The sequence below is a fragment of the Athene noctua genome, chromosome 17 (genome assembly GCF_965140245.1).
Source record: "Athene noctua chromosome 17, bAthNoc1.hap1.1, whole genome shotgun sequence".
NCBI classification, from domain to species: Eukaryota; Metazoa; Chordata; class Aves; order Strigiformes; family Strigidae; genus Athene; species Athene noctua.
Genome location: NC_134053.1, coordinates 15533128 through 15553570, shown reverse-complemented (window position 1 = coordinate 15553570; position 20443 = coordinate 15533128). Strand labels below are relative to the sequence as shown.

Below are 20443 nucleotides of genomic sequence, written 5' to 3'. Positions count from 1 at the left end.
CTTCACTACCCCCAGCCACCCCCAGCTGCTTTACAGCTCTTCCAAGCTTGCTAGGACTTCATGGTTTTGGGGAAAACGGCCACCTTACAATGTCACCCAGTCCCATCCATGCCACTTACTGGGCTGAAGACCTGCTAGAGAAGCAGCAGCCTGGGAAGCGATGGTTTGCTCTGAAACTTCCTTTTTTGTAGTTTTGTGGGAGCTTTGGTGTGGGCAGCATTTCGTCTGGGTATACATGAGGCACAGGGTTATTTATCTGCAGGAATTAAATGCACATCCTCCTTATCCCCTGTGAGGGGGGTTCCTCCAGACAGACCCCTGCCAGCAAACCCTCTCCTGTCCATCCACAGGAAGCCTTCGCCCCAAGGAGCAAACCCACAGCACCCAGCAGTGCTGTACGCTGTCCCCACAACATCTCCTTCACTAAAAGGCCGCTCTTTGCAAGGAAAATAAAGGCACTTTTCGTCCCTGGGGTAAAACACAGCCCTGCTGTGCTGTTGGTGCAGGCAGAGATGCTCCCCAAGCATCGTGTCCCCGGGACACAAACTGTGTGATCAGCCATAAGGCCTCTCCTAGGCCCTGGGTGAAACGCTGGAATCCTCAGGGATTCAAGGTATACTGGTTCCCTCCTTGCCTCCGCAACAGTTGGATTTGCAGAGGACACTTGGGCAATGTCCCCTCTGCTCCAGCTTGCCCTGGAACTCAGGTCAGCAAGCTTCCAGGGCTCTCCGCAGCTGGCACAGGAGAATGGATCAGTCCCAAAGAGCAAGCTGATCCCATTCAAATCGTCCCTAATGTAACAGCCACAACATCAGAGCCATTTACCACAAAGCAATTAGTAGCTCCACGCTGCTGAGAACAGCCTCCTCCTGCCTGGTTCAGCTTTCTGGCTATGCTGGCTCTCTGGCAGCAGACAGATGATTTCAAGGGGCAAATAAATTTCAGGGAAAAACTTAGAGCTTAGAGTCAGCAGAGCTGAGCAGCAAGGACCCACTGGTGCAGCAGAGCAGGGCGGGGGAGAAGAGCGAGGTGGTTTCAGCAGGCTCTGTCAGTGCAAAAGCCCCACAGGAAGGGGTTGGCAGCTGGTGATACGCTCCTGCCCCGCTCGGGGCTGCTGTGCTGCCATGGCACCTGGCAGGACCACCCGGAGCCGTAATCCAACTCCTCTGCACAGAAAAGAGCCAAGAACTGTGCCCAAACCAAACCCTCAACGCTGGCACCACGGCAGCGCCCGGCCCTCAGCGCCTGCGCCACGCTCACTTACGGGCATGGGGATCTTGGAGAGCTCTTTGCCGATGCAGTTTTTCATGATGCTCCAGAGGTTAAGGCTGTAGTTGGGTTTGTCGGGGATGCGAGTCCGCCTCCTTTTCTTCGGCAGGAGATCTTTGCAAGTGGACTCATTGTAGCTGCTTTGATTTGAGCTTTCAAAGACCTGTGGAAGCAATGGAAGAAACACAGGTCTAAGCTGGACTTGCCCAGTATGACTCAACAAGACCTGACAGCTCCCAGGAGCAGCAACCACACAGCTCAGGAGACACTGTGCACTTGCGCTGGGGAGCATTGCTGGAAGCCTGTTCTCCAGGGCACGGGGGAAACAACAGCACAACTGCCCCCCCAACACTTTCCTGCTTCCCTCAGGAGGGTGCTTGGGGCGCTGCTGGAAGACTGCTGACACCTGTACCCCGCCCATGGCTCACAGAGCAACCAACCCTGCCCCACACTGGAGGCACCCAGGTGGATAGTCCCCCCAACAACCTTCTCCTCTCCCACTCCTCTCCCCAAGCTTCATCCCACCGCAGCTGCCCCTTCCGCTCTGCCCAGCCAACTCACACTGTCCTCCAGGTTCCAGTCCTCGGGGTGGCCCTCGCTGGCCCCACTCAGGTTACTGCCCGAACGCCTGTGGGGAGGAAAGTACCAGCTGGTAAACACTAGAAAGGGTAGAGGAGGGGGGAGAAGAGCCAAGGCTGGTGGAACACAGACACCATCCCCTGGAGCTTTGCCCTGCACCACCCCAGCATGCTGCTGGGAAGGCAACAGGATGATGGAGGCCATGCACAGGTGCTGGGGGGTGCTCAGCACGGCGTGCCCCAGCCTGGGGGCACAGAGCCTCTGCTTTTGCCAGCAAGAGCAGTGGAGTGACCATGGTTCAGACCACAGGTGCCTCCAGCCCAGAGAGAGGCCCAGGGAGGTGTAAGAGGAGGTCAAGGCAGACAAAGCAGAGGTACTCCCTGCTTCTTCTGAGGGATCTCTCTCCACGAGCTCACACCAGCTGCTGGGGCTGAGGACTCAGCATTCCTGCAGCATGGGCATGACACCTGCCCTTCCTCACCTGCTTCGTTACAGCTGGGGCCATCCTCAGCCTCATTCACTCCGGGAACGCAAGAGCAGACGGGTGCAGGACAGACCCCTGGGCAGAGGCAGCCCGTTTGCTGGGGGATGTGTACAGAGTAGCCCCGTGGGAGAGGATGCTGCCATCAAGCCCAAGCACAAAGCCAGGCAAACTGTCTGTCCCCTGCTCTTCCTGCACTCAGAACAGGTTTCGTCAGGTTGCCCCGTGAAATGCATGGCTCTGGGGCAGGGGCTCGTACCTGTGGTGCTTGGGGTCTGCGGTTACAGTGATAAAAGCTGGTGCATCCTCCATGGCATCAAAATACTCTGTCTCTTCATCTTCATCACTGGCTTCTCCTTTTGCAGACTGCACACTCCCTGCCGGCACAAAGGGTTTGAGATACTCAGATGCTGCTGGTCCCCTTTCCGAGCCTGTCCCCAGAGCCCACCCTCCTCTCACTCTCCCCTCCAGCACTGGCTCCCTTTACAGCTTGTCCCCCTCCTCTCCATCCCATTCCACAACAAGAGGATGCCGTACCGACTTCCAGCTCCTAAAAGCAAGGATACGCCCTGGCAGCATGCGTCCTGCTCCCCAGCCCAGGCACACAAAGCTTCCCTGCCAGGCTGGGGACCACCTCCAAAGATGCCACCGGGCTGCCTGAGCCAGGAGAGACGCGTGACTCGCTCGCCCAACCATGCCTAACGCGGCTGCCATTCCAGCACCGCCCTGTCTGCAGGGAAATCCGGTTTGGATTAAAGCAGAAAAAAAGTATCACGTGTTTCAGGTGATGCTCAGAAATTTCCCAGCCCTCGGGTTTTCATTCCCTGCACTTCTAAACATTTCTCTTCTCTGCTGCAGTGGGAGAGATCACTACGAAGCTGGGAGCAGACATTAACTGCAGTGACTTTTGAGACCTGGTGTAGCAGTGCTGCTCTTGCCCTTGCTGTGCGGCACGGCGATGCCACGTGCTGGGACCAGAACAGCCACCCTGGCTCCAGTCACCTCGCCGCAGCGGCCTGGCCGGCTCAGCCACTGGCTCAGCTTCCTGGCAGGGTTCAGCAACCTCCTTCCCTGCATCATTCCCACACTCCTACAAAGGAGCAGGGTCACCCCCTGCGATGGGGCCAGGCTGGATTTACGCCTGTCCCTACAGCGATCTGCCCCCTGCCTTCCACAGCTGTGCCACACAATAGCAGAATCATTTAGGTTGGAAAAAACCCTTAAGATCATCGAGTTCAATCGTTAACCTAGTCAACCTAGCACTACCAAGTCCACCACTAAGCCATTTCCCTGAGCACTGCAGCTACATGTCTTTTAAATACCTCCAGGAATGGTGACTCAACCACATCACTGGGCAGCCTGTTCCAACGCTTGACAACCTTTTTGGTGAAGAAATTTTTCCTAATATCCAATTCAAACCTCCCCTGGCACAACTCGAGGCCATTTCCTTGAGGCCATACAAGAACAAGGGCAGCATCTGGCACTGCTATCATCCCCCACACCAGCTGCTATTCTCTCCCTTGAGTCTATATATCCTTTAAAAATAAGACAAGGCACTATTGGAGTTTTGGGCTACCAGGCTATAACTAATGCCTCTCACAGGGAAGGAGATTTGGCACAAATATACAAAGCTGTTAAGATTTTATTGCCCAGTAACTCTTGCGAGCAGCAAATGAGCCCTGGTTGTGACACCACCACTCCATGCAGCTGGGAACTCAGCAGTGCCAGGGGACCCTGGGATTCCTCCCCAAGCACTGCAGCTGCCCTCCAGCAGTCAGAGATGTGTCCACCAGTGAGGGTTAAGGCTACCAAAATAGCCTGGAATAACGTGAGTGAACTGGGAACACAGCCCTCTCCTGCATCTGTATCTTGGGGACAATTATGGTGTAATGGGATCCATTAAAAAAAAAGTCATGGGCATACAGGTCACTGCCTTGTGCATCTTTCCCATCCCTGCTGGGAGCCACTGTCCGCCCTGGGCTTCCTGCAGGGCTCTGCCCTGGGGCCCGCCGGGCTCACCCTTGGCGGTGCTGGTGATGCCGGTGCTGCTGGCAGAGAGGCCGGGGGCTCCGCGGCAGGCTCGCTCCAAGCTGTTGTGCTGCTTGGCTAACTGCTCGATGGTCTCCTCCAGCCGGATCCGCTGCTCCCGCTCATACTGCAGCGCCCGTTGCCATTTTCGGCTGTGAGTTTCGGCTAAGTCCAGGAAATCACGGCAAGCCTGGGAGGGAGGAAGGGACACGTCAGCACGCAGCACGGCCCCCAAAGCTCAGGAGCTCATCACAGAGCCAGCACTGACACGGGGTGGCTCCAGAGCTCACTCCCCACCACTCCCTGTCCTCCCATCCCAGGACCCTGGTTTTATGAAATGCAATCCCAGAGCTTTTTGCAATCCCCCATACCCATGGGGGTAAAGTCAGTTCAATTCCAACCACCCAAACCTACATCACCTCCGAGGAGACAGCTGCAACATGAACAACTGCCTTGAGACCACGAAGCCTTCATGATGTCCCATCTCCCACAGCAGCCGGTTCCTGTCCCTGATTTTGTCACTGGTCCTCAGGAGCCCAGGCTGGGCTCAGACAAACCTTGGTCAAGCCCAGCCCTTCGCGGATGCCCCGAGATCCCCAGCAGCCACCTCCATCCCCATCCTGCAGATCAGGAGAAGCTGGACAGGACAATAGTCCCCAGGATGACAGTCTCTGGGGTGACAACCACAGACAGGAGAGGCTGCTCAAGCCAGGAGCCAGTGAGCCCTTTGCTCCAAGAAGGCAGAGAGGGAAGATGCCCAGCTCCTCCTCAGAGCCACAGCAGACAGCAAAGGGCCTGGCCTACCCCCAGAACACAGTCACCATGGCCGGAGTCCTCTCCTCTCCACGATGGGCTCTTTTCTGAGGAACAGGACCTGCTGGCCGCAGGGACAGGAGCACTCATGGGATGCACTAGGCAATGCCTGTCAGAATGTAGAGCGTCCCCGTCCTGTGTCACCAGGCGGCAGAGACGCCATGACCAGGGCTGACAGGAGACCCCCTTGGGGGCAGCAACTACCGCCGCAGCCGCCCCGAGACCCTCTCAGCATCGCCCATCCCTGGGCACACATGAGGCCAGGTGGGAGGTTTCCAGGTGCAGGACATCCACTCCAGGATGGGATGCTGTCAGCTCCTCTGAGCTGCCTTTCTATTGTCTGACGAGATAGACAGCTCTCAGATCTCTATTTTTAGGTTATTTTTTTACATTAGACTGAAACACTGAATCCCTTCAACTTTGCCTCTTTCTCTGCAATCTACCCTACATGAAGCTGAGCACAGAAGCAGGGCTGCACCTCCTCCTTCCTCCTCTAAATCTCTGCAAGCTGGGAAACACTAAACTGCTTCTTACGTTTAAAAGTAGGAAAATATTATTTTTATGGAAATTCTATAGGAGTTCACTGGCAGACTGGCAACCTGCAGGCAAATTAACTGTGCTTGTGCTTCAGCTCCAACTCACTGTTATACTAAGGGAGGTCCTCTTTAGGTAAATGCTGGCCTGAAAACCTCAAAACTATTCAAAATGACCAAAACCAGAGAGTTTTGAATGTCTAACAGACTTCTAATGATCCCCAGGACTCAGTTATTGTTTATGCTTCCATCTACTTGGATTTCACATGTGGTTTATTCAGTTCTTGGGAGCTTACTCTAAATTTGGGCTGCAGGTGGCACCTGAATATCGAGGTATCTCCTGGTCAAGTAACAGGCTCAGGGCTTCAGCTTCCATGACCTGGTCTGATTTTACCAGGATTTGTCCAAGAAAAGCTCTGATACACAGTTCTTCATCAAATCTCTCCTTTTGGATAGGTGCAGGATTTGAGTCTCATCCAGGGAAAGAAGTTTTTCCTTTAATAACATTGGAAACAAATCACCAAGAAAGCATCAGATTTTCCTGTTTCAGGTGAAGAAGCATGAAGCAGAGGGAATGAATATCCCATGATAAGACAGAAAAATGCAGGGGGTGGGCACGCATGCCTTCAGTGATGTCCTGAACACTGTCACATCCACTGGGAGCTCACCACCATCCCCAGCCTCACCCCCAGGAGCCCCCAGTCACAGAAAGAGGCAGGAACCAAACTCAGATCAGATAATGAAGGACAAACATAACGAGTTTGGGGCTGCTATGGTACATAGGGCTGTTACTTATATAGAGTCTGTTCTTTGGAAAAAAAAAAATCACTGTAAGCAATCATATTAAAAAGGATGTTTTGATCTGTATTCATCTCTGCTCTCTCCTGCTTCCTGACACCTGCAGCATGCAAGGACCTGATTGTACGTTTGTGTAATCTCCAGCCCTGACGTTCCTGCCTGCTCTCACTGCACAGAGCTCTGTCCACAGGCAGGTTTCTGCAGGATCAGTCCCAGCACCAAACTGGCTGGGAGGAATTTAAACCCCCAGACCATGCTCTTGCAAACCAGCTATTTTTTCCAGTGCAGACGGGTATATGCAAGTGTCCCAAGGGTGAGCTCCAACATACATCAGTCTTCAGCATCATTAAGGCTCTCTAACAAGACACAATCACATGCAGCTTTGCTAGGCAAAAATTATTCAGCCAGAAAGTGTTTGCAGGCTCTTAACATTGGCTTGTCCTACAGCATCAGCTTCTCAGCCTCTGGATTTCTATTTGTGGCCATCAGTGACTCTAAGAAGCAACTCAGCGCGGCTGTCACAGCGATCCCTACTTGCCCGAGCTCAATAAACATTCCCCTGCGAGCACCACATTGCAATGGCATTAAGGCTGTATCGTTGGCCAGGAGAGCACGTGGAAACGGGAGAGGGGCAGAGCCCTTTGCACATCCTCAGCACCACGATGGGCAACGTAGCTCCTGCAAGCTTGGAGCAGCACAGCAGGTCCCCTCGCTTTGCTGTTTCTCTGATTGCAAGCAGGGAGATGTCAGGGTCCCATCCCTCCAAATTCCATTCTGTGCTCCCATCCTACATCCCCCCAGCCCGACTGGGACCACCCAGCTCCTCCTCCTCATGCGAGCCACAGAACCAGCGGGGCTTCGTGCATGGGCACGGGAAGATGCAAGACTGGACAGCAGATTTTCAGGGTCCTTCACACTGTGTTTTCATCTCATTATCTGGAAACAACTCAGCTCCTTTCCTCACCCCAAGAAGTCCCACTGGCAGCCACCCATGGGCAGACCCTGCCCTGATGCCTTCATACCCAGCTTCACGCTGAAACTTCCTGCCAGTCAAAACTAACCCATGCCCCAAGCTGGCACACTGGCTTCTTTTTTTACACTGATGCATTGCAATAAGAGGATGAAACCACAAGGGCAAGTAATGAGATAGCGGCCGTGACCTTCTGGGCCTGGTAAAGCTCATTATCTGCTCCAAAGGTTCCTCTCCGAAGGCAGCCCACACGCAGTGGGCACAGAAACGCCCATTTTGGCACAGCTCGCTGGCACTGAGGATGGAAATTGCTGTCTGCCCCCAGCTCAGGGGTTTGAGCACTTTAAAACGATACACTAGGAAATCACCTCTAATTATCCTACTACAATTAAACACAGTTTGTAAGGTATAATGGTAAATTAGGGGAAAAGGAGGTAATTACAGAGGAGTCACATGAAGGCAGCCCTCAGCACGTCATCACGCAGCTGGGAGCCGTGGGATGCAGAGGAGAAATCACTTCGTCATTCAACAGGAATCACCATCCAAAATAAAAATCACAACAGAAAAAACCTCGGGTCTTCCCATCCCAAGGCTGCTGAGCTTCACGGAGGATCCATGCTGTATCCCACAGGGAAACCTGCACCAACAGGCTTCATTTACAGCCATAGAAATAAAAATTCCAAGTGACGGAGAAGCAGCTTTTGGTGTTGCAGACTCTCCACTGAGAAACGTGGGATGTTCTGGGAAGATGACTGACCCCAGACCCCGCCGGAGGCAGCGGTACCTCCACACAGCAAGTTGGGACGATGCCTGCTCCTGGCAGCACCCCACAACTTGTGTCCATGTGGATTTAGGAGCCAGCTGGGGTACATACAGGGTTTATTCCCTGTTTTTAAAAGACTGTCGGGCCACCTTTCTGCACTCTCTCCTTCTGTAATTCAGACACTGGCACAAGCACCCTGCCTGTGGCCTGACCCAAACTGCCACACTCCCGGAGCATCCAGATCAACCCAGACAAGCATCACGTTTGCTGGCTGGAAGAGAAGCGAAGCCGAGCATGCCAACAGGATAACATCCTGCAAGAAAGATCCCCTGAACCCAGCTCCCCAACTGACAGCAGCAGCCAAGCAAATTAAACTTATTAATTTGGTTTTATACCTCCTACAGCTAGACAGCGCAGAGTTTCACAAGGATGCTCACTGGATGGGGAGTAGCCCCGAGCAGGGATCAGGGTGTATTTTTCCACTGCTCTATTTGTTGACAGAGCTCGTTCCTGAGCCAAAACACACGCCAAACCCCCAAGTGCAGAGCAGCTCACAAGTTCCACCAGGCTGCAGGGAGCTGGGGGCAAGTAGCTCAGACACGAGCATCTCCCTCAGGGAGGTCGGTATTGAAGGGAAATGAATGCCAGTCCTTACCTCGGGCTTGGCTGCCCTCCCCAACCCCCACGGCTGCTGGCATGGTCTCAGCTCGCCACCCAGCAGGAGCCCCAACCCCTTCAGCAGCTCAAACCAACACCCCCTTGGCCAAGGCTGTTTTGGCCATCCCTGCCCCTGCCAATGACAAACCAAGACCAGCAGCCGTTGTGTTACGGGATCTGCTCACAGAGCACCAGCTTGAGCACCACAATAACCCTTCCCCAAGACAAAGAAACAGGAGCACCAAACACAGCTGCAGTCTGACATCCTTTTAGGATGACTGGCTTTTAGGAAGTATTTCTTTGCAGAAGGGGCTGTTGGGCGTTGGAATGGGCTGCCCAGGGCAGGGGGGGAGTCCCCATCCCTGGAGGGGTTGAAGAGTCAGGCTGACCCAGCACTGAGGGATCTGGTGGAGCTGGGAACGGTCAGGGTGAGGTTCATGGTTGGACTGGAGGAGCTTCAAGGGCTTTTCCAACCTGGATGATTCTGAGATTCTGTGATCCTCCAAGGCCATGTCCTTCCCCGCTGTCAGCAGCAGCAATTAGAACGCTGCTGGTTGCTGCCTTCCACGAAAGGACACGACGTGACCTACATCTGGTTACAGCCGCAGAAGCCCAGAGAGCTGCACCTTCCCCTTGGACACCCCCTCCTCTTCCAGTGAAACCCCTCACCGCACACTGTCCTCATCTCCTCGAGATGCAGGATGGAGACCCTGGACACGCCGCAGCCAGCATGCCAGCATGGGGCTGCTGTTTAGCGTGAGGGGATACAGCAGCAAGGCCAGCCCACTGCTCCCAGAGGAAACAAATCCAGATGGAAACCATTCATGAGGCTCCTCCGGGACCAGTCAGCTGGATCTTCTGCTCTGGGCTGGGACAGCTTCGCCACCACTTTCGGTAACATCCATCACCCAGATGCTTTTCCCCCACTGGCTGAGCACTGTGGGCTGTTTGGTGCCGCTGCAGAGCAAGAAGATTTGGCTAGGAAAACAGTCCTGGAGGAGAGCGGAGTGAAGGCAAGTGGCAGACAGAGTTGGGAAGAGGGATGTCCTGCAATGTGAGGGTTTGGGAGATGATGGTGAGGTCCTGAGCAGCAAGTGGCCATGCAGGGAACGGAGGAAGGAAAAGAGATGTCCACCGAGTGCAACAGCTGGAGCAGGAGGTGGCACGACAGTGGGATGCTCTCTGCACGCGTTTCCCCACACACAGCCACGCCAGAACCCGGGACTGATGACAGGAGAAGCCCCAGAGCTGCTGCTCCAAAGCCCAGATCCTCCCACCAGCAACCCCAGCGCAGGATTTGCAGCTTCCCATGGCTGGTTGCTCAGGGTCAGGCCTTCAGGTGACACCAGTGTGCTCCCAGAAGCACAAGAGGCACATAAAATACCTGCTCTACGGTTTCCTGAAACCAGTCAGGCTCTGTGGTCCCTGGGATGGGGCTTTCACAGGTGTATCACCCAGCACCCCGATTCATGATTGCTCCTCTGCAAAAACAAGTCAGGCTGTTCCTCATTGCTTCTTGCACCCCAAATGGCAGCACCCAGCTTGCACCAGCCATGTGCTGGCGGGTAGCTGGGGATCCGAGGCTGCCCTGAGAAGCCCCCATTAATGCAGAGGGGGCTGAGAGACACCTGTGCACAGCCCAGGGCAGGATTTAACCCTTTGGTTCTTCAGTGGCAGCCGCCATGCACTGTTAGCAGGTGTCTGCTTGGCACCACGGGCATCCTGGCAAGGGAGAGTGAGTAATTGTAAAGAGGGATCTCCCCACCACCCTCTGACTGGTTTTCTTGGATGTTTGCAAGTGAGGACTGTAAATCCACTCTCTACAGAGCAGCACAGGAGGCTCAGGCACTGCTGCTGCTGCAGGGACGCAGCGGATGCCGGATTTCCAACAGTCACCACGCTGCCTTGGTGCAGGGCGCAAGCAAAACAGGGAGCAGCTTCCCATCCCTACACGAGTCTCCCTAAAGCTCAGCCACTGCAAAAGCTTTTTGAAATGCAGCTGCTGGGGAGCCCCAACGTGGCACCAGCATAACAGGGGAACCATCCTCGCTGACGGGGACCCCACGGAAGGCACCAAGAGCCTGGAGACTCCCCAGGGACTCCAATCCTGAGGGTTTGTCCCTTCTCAGGGAAGGATCCAGCCCAGACAGAAGAGGCAAAGGTGCAGCATAACATGTCCCTTCCTCACAGAAGATGATGGGTGGGAGATGCTGTGCACAGGGACACGCAGGGACCCTGCTGTCAGTGCCCCAAGCACAGCAGCAGTGCCCCAAGCACACCAGCAGTGCCCTGGGACCCCCACCCATGCTCCAGCCATGCCCAAAGCAGCACCAAGAGCAGTGCTGCAGCACCTCGACCCGCTGGGGCAGCGAAAGAGGAGTGGCTGCAGCAGGAGACAGCATGACAAGGTCCCAGGACAAGCTCTGACCCAGGGGAGGGACAAATCCCTTCGTGCCCCCACTCTGCTGAGGCCTGACCTCAGTCAGGTTTGGCTCACTGCTCTGCACTGCTCTGGGATGAATCCTGGCTCCACTCCCCTCCTGTGCCACGGACCCTGTTGCAGCAGCTCAACTGATGCTCAAGATGTGGGCTGAAGGTGCCCCCAGGCTGCTCCCCCTCATCGTCCCCCTGCCTTCTCCTGTTTCAGGAGAAGCCAGAGGGCCCAGGAGCTGCCCGTTGTCCCCCCAGCACCCAACTTACCTCAAACAGGGGCTGGGAGCACCCAGGGGGAGTCTAGACCTTCTGCTTCAGCACTCACACACACCACCGCTTCCCACCTCAGTCAGTGGGTTGTGTTGTGTTGTCCCCACCAGCAACAGATCTTGCAAACCACACGGGATAAAGGCAGGCAGCCGTTCTCAGCGGCAGCGATCCTACCTCTGCAGGCAGCTGAGGAGCAAAGGGATGTCCCCTGCCAGTGACCTCCCACTGGTGACAGTGGAGGGACGCAAGCAGCTGCCTCAGACCAGTCCTGGCACAGATTAAGGTGAGGGCAGGGGACATGAACCCAGATGAAACTCCAGCACTCCTGGTCATCACTCATTCATTTCACTAATCCCCCTCTTCAAAGGTGAAAACAATTGCAGTCACCAAGCAGGAGCAACACCTTGAAATCCAGCTTATAAAAGCCTTACAGAGCAGCGGCTAAATTTAGTTACTGCTTATCTGAGCTGTAAGCAAGACACAGCCACAAATCCACGTTAGACTGGCACAGGGACATGGGCCATCCTCACAAAGGTCAGCAGGCAAGTGGGTCTTTGATGAACTGCCCACAAAGGAGAGCCCAGCCCCCAGTCTGCAGAGTAAAAGCGAAAGAAACCTATATGGCTGGGGTGGGAGGCTCTGCACATCTAAAGATACAGCCTTCATGTAGATACTGCCATCATCACCTGCAGAGTTTGCCCACCCCACAGCTTCTCTGCAGCACGAGGAAGACCAAGGCACAGCCCATACATCCACGTGCCCCCAAGCCGTCGCTGTCGCGATGCAGCTGCTGCATTTCAGCAGCGCCTGGATGCACGTGGGGTTCGAGCAGCACCGACACTGGCTCCGGTCCCGCACAACAGGGCTGTTCCTACCCCCAGCCCAGGCAGGCAGGGACGGGGCACGGCGGCGCTGTGCACGCAGGGGTTCGGGGAACCACCCACTAACCCCCCAGAGTGGGGTTCATCACAGGAGCAGTTAGCTGCTTTCAGTGCCGCCTGGAGAAAAAGGCAATTCCCCCCTCCCATCCCACCCTGCCTGCACAAACTTGAACCACTGTCCTCCTTAAAGGTACCCCCAGGACCAACCCTCCAGCAAGCAGAAGAGGGACTGGCAGAGGATGCTGTGCCTATCCCCACGCAGCATCCCACCCCACCGGGAGACAGGCTGCAATCCTCCAGCACCCCAGCTGCTGCCCCCCCACATACAGAGGAGCTGGTGGGGTACAGGACGTGGCACAATTTGTCATAGGGCCAGAGCTGGACGGTGTCCCAAAGCCCAACCACCAGTGCTTGCAGCCCAGAGGCCGTACTGCTTCCCAGCATCATCGCAACACAGAGACAGGGTTAGAGAGCAGCAGCCCAAGCTTGTTTGAAAATCATTAAGAGAAAGGCTTGGCTAAGGGGCAGGGCTGCTTGGTCACCCCTGAGTGTCCCAGCCTACGCTTACCCCTCATCATCTTAAGATTCTGGCAGATCACCAGCAACTAAAGATAAAAGCAAGCCCCATCCATCTGCAGTACAGGTAGAAGGTCACAGGGAAGCCCAGCATCACCTGCAACCAGGTGGGACAGAGGTGGCTTCTCTTCCTCTCTGTAGCTGGAACAAGTTGTTGTAGCAGGTGCTAACCCAGTGTTGGACGGTGGAGCTGTAAATCACCATCAAGACAAGGAAGTACAGCCAAGGTTGCCAAAAGAGCATGTTTTCACAGAAAAACACCCCAAGGCTCCTGCAGATTCCCATGGAAGAAGAGGCAAGCTGCCATCAATACCCTGCTGGGGAATAGGAGGTGAGGCGTGGTGCCACCAGCTCCGTGGTCTGTCCCCTTGCCCAGCACTCACTGCCGTGATGGGCAAATTTAGCACCTTTCACACATTTCTAGCAGCAAACATACCAGATTTCACAGCTTGTTGCAAGCTAATAGGAATGTCATTAACAGCCCGCAGATTATTTATGCAGCTGAAAACGATCACTCGAGGTCACCCGCATCCTGCCAAGGTGGTGGTGTCACCCGCCTGCAGGCACCTCTGCAGAGCTGCAGTGCTCCTGGTTCCTCAACAGGAGCAAACAGTCAAAATCAGATAACAGGAACAAAGAGATGAGGTTAATTAGCTTGAAAGCGTAAAGGATCACATCGAGGTATGCCAGATTTCTGCCAGGGTCTGAACCACGGGGGATGACAACCTCTTGGAAATTCCTAGCAAGGCTGAGTGTTTCACAACCTCCAACGCAATGCTGATGGATCCAAGGGACTGCACTCAAACCTGCAGTCCCATCTGCCCTGAGCATCCCAGAGGAACAGCCCTGCAAATCTAACCTTTGGGGAGGAAAAAAACTACCAGGAAAAGCACCTGCTGTTCTGGGAGCAACATCTCCTGCTCCTCAACCAGACCCTTCCTTTGCCCCCATGGGACAAGGACCACTTCATCACCCAGGAGTGACATGAGAGAAGACAACCGCCAGATGCATTCAATCATCTCTTTTTCAGCAGTGAATTATACAGCAAGAGCCGTCACTTCATTCATCAAGGGAAAGAGCGCCTTGCCGTTCTGCATGCGTCTGGTGCCTCAGAGATAAGTGCTCCCTTCCTTCCTGGGAGTCATCAAAACCCTGGGACACATCTGCGCTGCTGATTACTGCAAAACACCCCCCAAGGGAAGGACAATTTCTGATCCTCTTTTTAGCTCTGAACACATTCACACCATGTCAGCGCTCCAGGCACGTGGCACAGCATAAAAATTAGCCGCTTGGATTCAGAGCGGTGAGATACGCTGAGAGAGGGTTAATTTGTCCTTCCCTCCCCACCAAAATACTCTGAGCAAAAAGCAAAAGGGAAAATACAAGGATGGAGCCAGATGAACCAAGATGAATCCAGCCAAGATGAATCTCAAATCATCTCCCAGGAACAGTCGGATCACAAGGAGACGTGGTTTTGAGTGTAGTCATCTGCCATGACAGCAGAAACAGCAGCGCATGGAAACATCCAGATCAACACAGACTGCTTAAATAACGACAAATCTGTCCCAGATCCTTGGAGTGACCCTCAACCAGCTCATGAGCATCCTGGCTGTCTGAAGCAGGAGGATGCAGGCACACGGAGAGCTGCTTCTCCCTGGGGCAGGGCTGGTGGTGAGAGCCTGAAAAGAAGGTGCTGAGCCTCGCCAGGTCATGACACCACGAAAAAACAAGGTGGCATTGCACTGTGAGGACAGTAGGTGTGAGTTAAACACCAAAAATCATCCACCCCCTATTGCTTTTTTTTTCCCCACACTTGTTACGTTGGAAGGAGCTTTACATCCAGGCTACAGAAATGCCTGGACATGGAAAGTCTTATTAGCATCCCAATGGGGAGTGGGAAGGCACCAGAGCAGAGCAGAGACACCCAAGATGGAGACATCAACACTTGGGTGAGAGTCAGATCTGGCCTCATAGTTGTGTCTCTGGGAGACTTATTTAGAATCACAGAACCATAGAATAGTTTGGGTCAGAAGGGACCTTAAAGATCATCCAGTTTCAAGCCCCCTGCTATGGCAGGGACACCTCCCACTAGATCAGGTTGCTCAAGGCTCCATCCAACCTGGCTCTGAACACTTCCAGGGATGGAGCAGCCACAGCTTCCTTGGATTACCACAGAATCATCTTGGTTGGAAAAGACCTTGAAGCTCTTCCAGTCCAACCATGAACCTCATCCTGACCATTCCCAACTCCACCAGATCCCTCAGCGCTGGCTCAGCCCGACTCTTCAACCCCTCCAGGGATCCCAGGGACTCCCCCCCTGCCCTGGGCAGCCCATTCCAACGCCCAACAGCCCCTTCTGCACAGAAATCCTTCCTCAGAGCCAGCCTGACCCTGCCCTGGGCAGCTTGAGGCCATTCCCTCGGGGCCTGGCGCTGGCTCCTTGGCTCCAGAGACTCATCCCCCCTCTCTGCCCCCTCCTGGCAGGGAGTTGCAGAGGGCCAGGAGGTCTCCCCTCAGCCTCCTCTTCTCCAGACTGAACCCCCCCAGTTCCCCCAGCCGCTCCCCAGCAGACCTGTGCTCCAGACCCTGCCCCAGCTCCGTTGCCCTTCTCTGGACACGATCGAGTCATTCAATGGCCTTTTTGGGGTGAGGGGCCCAAAACTGAACCCACTCAGCGAGGGGCGGCCTCACCAGTGCCGAGCACAGGGCTCAGATCCCTTCCCTGTCCCTGCTGGCCACGCCAGTGCTGACACAAGCCAGGATGCCACTGGCCTTCTTGGCCCCCTGGGCACACTGCTGGCTCCTGTTCAGCCGCTGTCAATCACCCCCCCAGGTCCCTCTCTGACTGGGACCCTATCATGTTATTTGGGGCCACCTGCCTAAATGTGACGAAGACACCAGTGTTCCCTGCCATGAGGCAGGCTCAGCACTGCTTGAACAACCACACACACACCTTGCCCAGGGGGTGTCTCCTCCAAGAGGACCTCACCCTGGGTCCAAAGCAGCAGAGGCAGCCCAGGGCCGGTGCTGGCACAGCAGCCAGACTCTGCCTGCAGCAAGTGCCGTTACAGACATGTAATCCACCCCATGCAATAAAGAGAGGATTAGTGTGAAACAGGGGCAGATCTGCCAGCCCGGCTGTGTTAACAGGCTCTAATCCTGTACCCACGCAGCCTTTACACAGGCTACCAAATCCGTCATCACTGCGTTCTCAGCACGATAAAAGGAAATGTTATGGCTCTGAGAAGCAGAACAAGCCAACCCTGCCCAGGGGTTACAGGCCAAAGCAATGACAGCCGGGCACCGTGGCCTGGGAAAGACACAGGGCCTGGTTTTCAAAGCATTGCTCTCTGGTAGAAAAACAACTAAGGCATTTGCTGGATGCTCTGGCATGCCGGCAGTACTGCTCCCTCCCACCCCGAACCTGGCCGAGCAGCTCACGGCAGCATCCACTGGCTGTGCACTGCAACGTGCCGAGGACATGCTGGGACCAGTATAGAAGCTACACGGGGAGCTGAGACTTCATGCTGGGACCTCCTGCTGCAGAATCATGTGCTTGCAGGGTTTCACTGCTCTCCTTTATCAACACTCGTGTCTTTGGCTCTTCCTTTTGATGCTCCTACCTGCCCAGCCAGCAGCAGGGCACCTCCACTGCCACGTGGGCCAAAAATCACCTCCCTAGGAAGCTCCCAGCACCAGCTCTTCCCCCATGGGGATGTAACTCCAGGCAGCTGCTGCAGTTCCCTCCTTACTCTTCGCTTACCCAAACCACCCAAAACCACCGCAGCAGTGGGGGACTCCACACCACCAGAGCAGCCAGTCTCCACTTTTAGCACACCTGGAGGCCAGATCCTGGCTGTGGTGTGCTCAGGGAGCTTTGTCCTGCAAACAGCTCTCATAAAGCAAGATTTAGCAAGACTCTTGTTGGCTTCTTCTTTTCTCCTCTGCCCGATGGAGCAAACTCCAGACTTGAAGAGCATCTGCCCCCAATCACACAGCGTGCAGCTGCGGTGGCAGCAAGCAGCTGCCACTGCCTGCGGGCAGCTCCAACCCTGGGATCTGGAGGAAGCTGCTTCAGTTTGTAGCCAGTTTCAGCCTTGTGAAATGCCTTTGCAAACCACTCTGCTGTAGGAGAGGTGCTGCAGGAGCAGAGGCTGCCGTTAGCAGCTTGTCTGGCAGCAGCACCCCTCTATCCCCCTCATCTCCCCATGCCATAACTTCTTCCTGGGTAAATCCATGGGAGGGCAGTGCTGCCATTTCAGTGCCTTCTCTTTTGACAGACACTGGAGGAAAGAGCCAGAGAGAATTATCTCGGTGCATCAGCCCGGGCAAGAAGCAAACACAACCCTTGTGATACCAGGAGCAGAGCCCCAGAAGGGATCTACCCAGCGACGCTTTAGTATTTACCCTCCCTGTGTCCCCATCCTGCCCCAAGGTGCCAATAACCATCAGGCAAAGGCACATGGCAGCTGCCTGAGGACAACACGAGGTCTGAGCAGGGCTCACCTGGTTACAGCACCACGTTTGACATCAGAAGCAATGCCCGGCTGGGCTGTCTCATGGTTCAGCAGAGCTGCTGATTAACATCAGGCATTGCTGACAGTGCAATCCCCATCTCCGACATGCTAAGCCCACCAACATGCAGCCCTGCTGATCCAGCAGCTACCCAGGCAGAAACACTCAAAACTCTCGTCTGAAGCTGCAATAGAAAAGCTATTGCTCTCAGCCGAAAAACAGGAGGGCAGAGCTGCAAGAGGCATCCTCGGGTGCTAGTGACAGTCGTGTCCCTCATCTTCCTGCACAAGGCTTCAAAGGAAGCCCCAGGACAGAGTCTGAAGCCTCCTGAGGGTCAGATGAGCACCATAAGGAGGAGGAGAAGAGGTGAGAAGACCCAAAGCACAGTGAGGATAAAGCAAGTTGTCTGCAGGAGCACCAGCCGAAAGCCCCTGGCTGGCACAGAGGCCCCATGGACACACGCAAGGTCTGAGCACCCACAGGCATGACAATCTGGCCGGAAGGACTCAGCAACACATGGGGATAGATGATGATGAGGGGAGCCGGAGGAAGGCACTGCCTGTCTGGACAGATCTGATCATACATACCCTGAAACCTCTAAAATAAAAAAGCAATAAAGGATGCTCCAGGGGAAGTTGCAGGAGCTCCGAGCGCAGGGACAGGGTTCACACCCCAGCTCCTCTGGACCCCAGCCCCACCCTGGCAGACGTGCAGGCAGGGATGGACGCCAGGGACACCCGTCACCCTCCACCACCTCCCCCAGGGAACAGCAAAGCACCCACCAGTTATTTATGCATCAGCGCGGCACATCCACAGCAAAAACGCCCAGGACACACGGACCCCTCGCTGCAGCCCTCTCATCGACGAGGATTAGGGTTGGGTTAGAGACTTAATCCTGAGGCCGTGGGTTTTCTGGGTCACTGACATGGTTTTCAATGCACTGATTAGTGCGTGTGTCGTTAGCACAGCACAGATAATTAACAGAGGCTGTTTTACAGGCGAGAACAAGCTCCTCCTGCACGCTCACCATTGCAGCAGTCCCAGGGAAGAGAAACCCTGCCCCACTATAAGGTTCTGCCTCTGATTTGAGGCCACTGAGGGCTGCTGGGGGCAATCCCCGCCACTAATGAGGCAAATCCAGGGGCTGAAGCTGGAGCTCGCTCACTGCAGTGCCTGTATTAACCCCTGCACTATGAGGATGCACAAGGTGGAGAGCTCCTCCAGCCCCACTGGCTGTACTGGGGTGAACTGGGAACAGCCCAGCAGGCTGCTGTTCCCTCCCTGCTCCACATCTCTGTCCCAGCTGCTGGGAGGGTTGCGCAGGCAGAGGTTGGGTCCATCCTCCTGCCTGTGTCATGATGGGCTTGGGGATGCCAAGGGATGGCATCGCACACCCGCCCGCGCCGGCAGCCGGCTCTGCGCCGGGACCCAGCCACGTCTGCAGCAGCAGCATCGCCCCGACCACGCAGTCACTCTGGCATCTTAGTCCCGAGGCGGGGAGGAGATCCCGGGGAGTCTCTTTTCTACCAGCTTTAGGCAGTTTTGCAAGCAAACACAGACACATATGGCAGTTAACCTATAACTAAAATAAACCATTAGAAATTACACATCAGCTCTGGTGAACCTGACGTCGCTCCGAGCACATACTCAGCATCAGTCCGGTTTAATAGGAAACAATTTTAGGAGTCCGGATTAATCACAGCAGCATCCCCATGGGGGCAGAGGAAGCTCAGCCCTTCACAAATACAGCAGTGAAGCTGGGACACAGGAAGGCAGAGGGGCGGCTCTGTAAAAGTGCATCGTTTGCCCAGGCAGATCGCTCCAGCACTGGCACCCAGGTAACCCCCCAGCTCCAGCACTCAGAGCCTCTGCAAACCCACCCATGGTGCCCGCTGGCAGATGCCTCCACCGGGCAGGTGCCTCTTGGAGTCTCCAGGAGTGGAGTGTGACCACGGGAAGAGGTTGGCTGCTCCTCAAGCCACCGGCGCGTGGCACAAGGCCACCCCGTAACTGCTGCTGAGCCGGAGCATGGCCCTGGAGGGCTCCACAAGGAGACACACTGCAGGGGACGGAGGGTGCAGCCCCTGGGATGCTGCTGGGCATCCCAGAGAGGCTTAAACAAACTGCCCGCAGCTGCCTTCCCTGGGGCACAAGCAGCACATACTGTTACTGGTCTCACTTCTGGTTCAAGCACTGTGTTTCACCTCCTTATAAACCCTCCCTGCACGTTCAGAGGGTTGAAGGATGCTCCTTGCTGATGCCTTGGGGTGCTGGTGCTCCAGACAGGTCCATTCCCATGGGAAAGGAAAACCCAAGTGAGGAAGTCACTCTGCCTTGAAGCGGGTGCCGGCACCCTCTGCATGATGGGCTTGGGTGGCCACCGGCACGGTGGTCTCTCATAAGAGCAGGCATGGAGCACTTTGGGTCCCTGGGACTGCTGCCCCACGCCAGCCCACGCAGGGCTCCCTCCTCACGAAATCCTGCCTGCTCAGCATCTCCCACCCAGCACCGCATCCCTGCCCCGGCTGCCTCTCTCACCCCTCCTTGCCCAGGCTGCGCTGGCCTGGCAGAGCCTTCTTCCACCTCAGCTCCTCATAAACCTCGAGGAAAAATGCAAACTAACCCAGGAGTGACGCAAGGCCAAGCCCAAGCTCTGCTGCTCTCCATGCTCACGTCCCTTAAGGAAGCACAAAGCAAGGCAAAAGAAGAGCGCAGCTATCGCACGCTCGTATGCCGTTCGGCCACCTCCAAGCTTCACTGTAGCAAACCCCATTCCTTTCAAAAGCCTATTTCTAGCAACACCCACAGCACTGTGAGCTCTTCCTGACGCCCAAACTGGCTTCCTCAGCGTGTCCACATGGCCTTCCTGCCTGCTGT

General features: G+C 55.3%; 1 protein-coding gene across 2 annotated transcripts in view; it reads right to left on the bottom strand.

The window, feature by feature from the left end:
* Positions 1-20443, bottom strand: part of OSBP2 (oxysterol binding protein 2) — a 140213-nt gene that overhangs the window by 22763 nt on the left and 97007 nt on the right. The window contains exons 4-8 of one of the 2 annotated variants that reach the window (XM_074920890.1): positions 4349-4547; positions 2589-2706; positions 1833-1897; positions 1756-1772; positions 1265-1369 (exon numbers count right to left, since the gene is read on the bottom strand). In XM_074920890.1, the coding sequence (XP_074776991.1) occupies positions 1265-1369; positions 1756-1772; positions 1833-1897; positions 2589-2706; positions 4349-4547 (504 nt within the window). Of the gene's footprint in view, positions 1-1264; positions 1433-1755; positions 1773-1830; positions 1898-2588; positions 2707-4348; positions 4548-20443 lie in introns of both variants that reach the window. The other variant, XM_074920891.1, reaches the window with a different exon arrangement.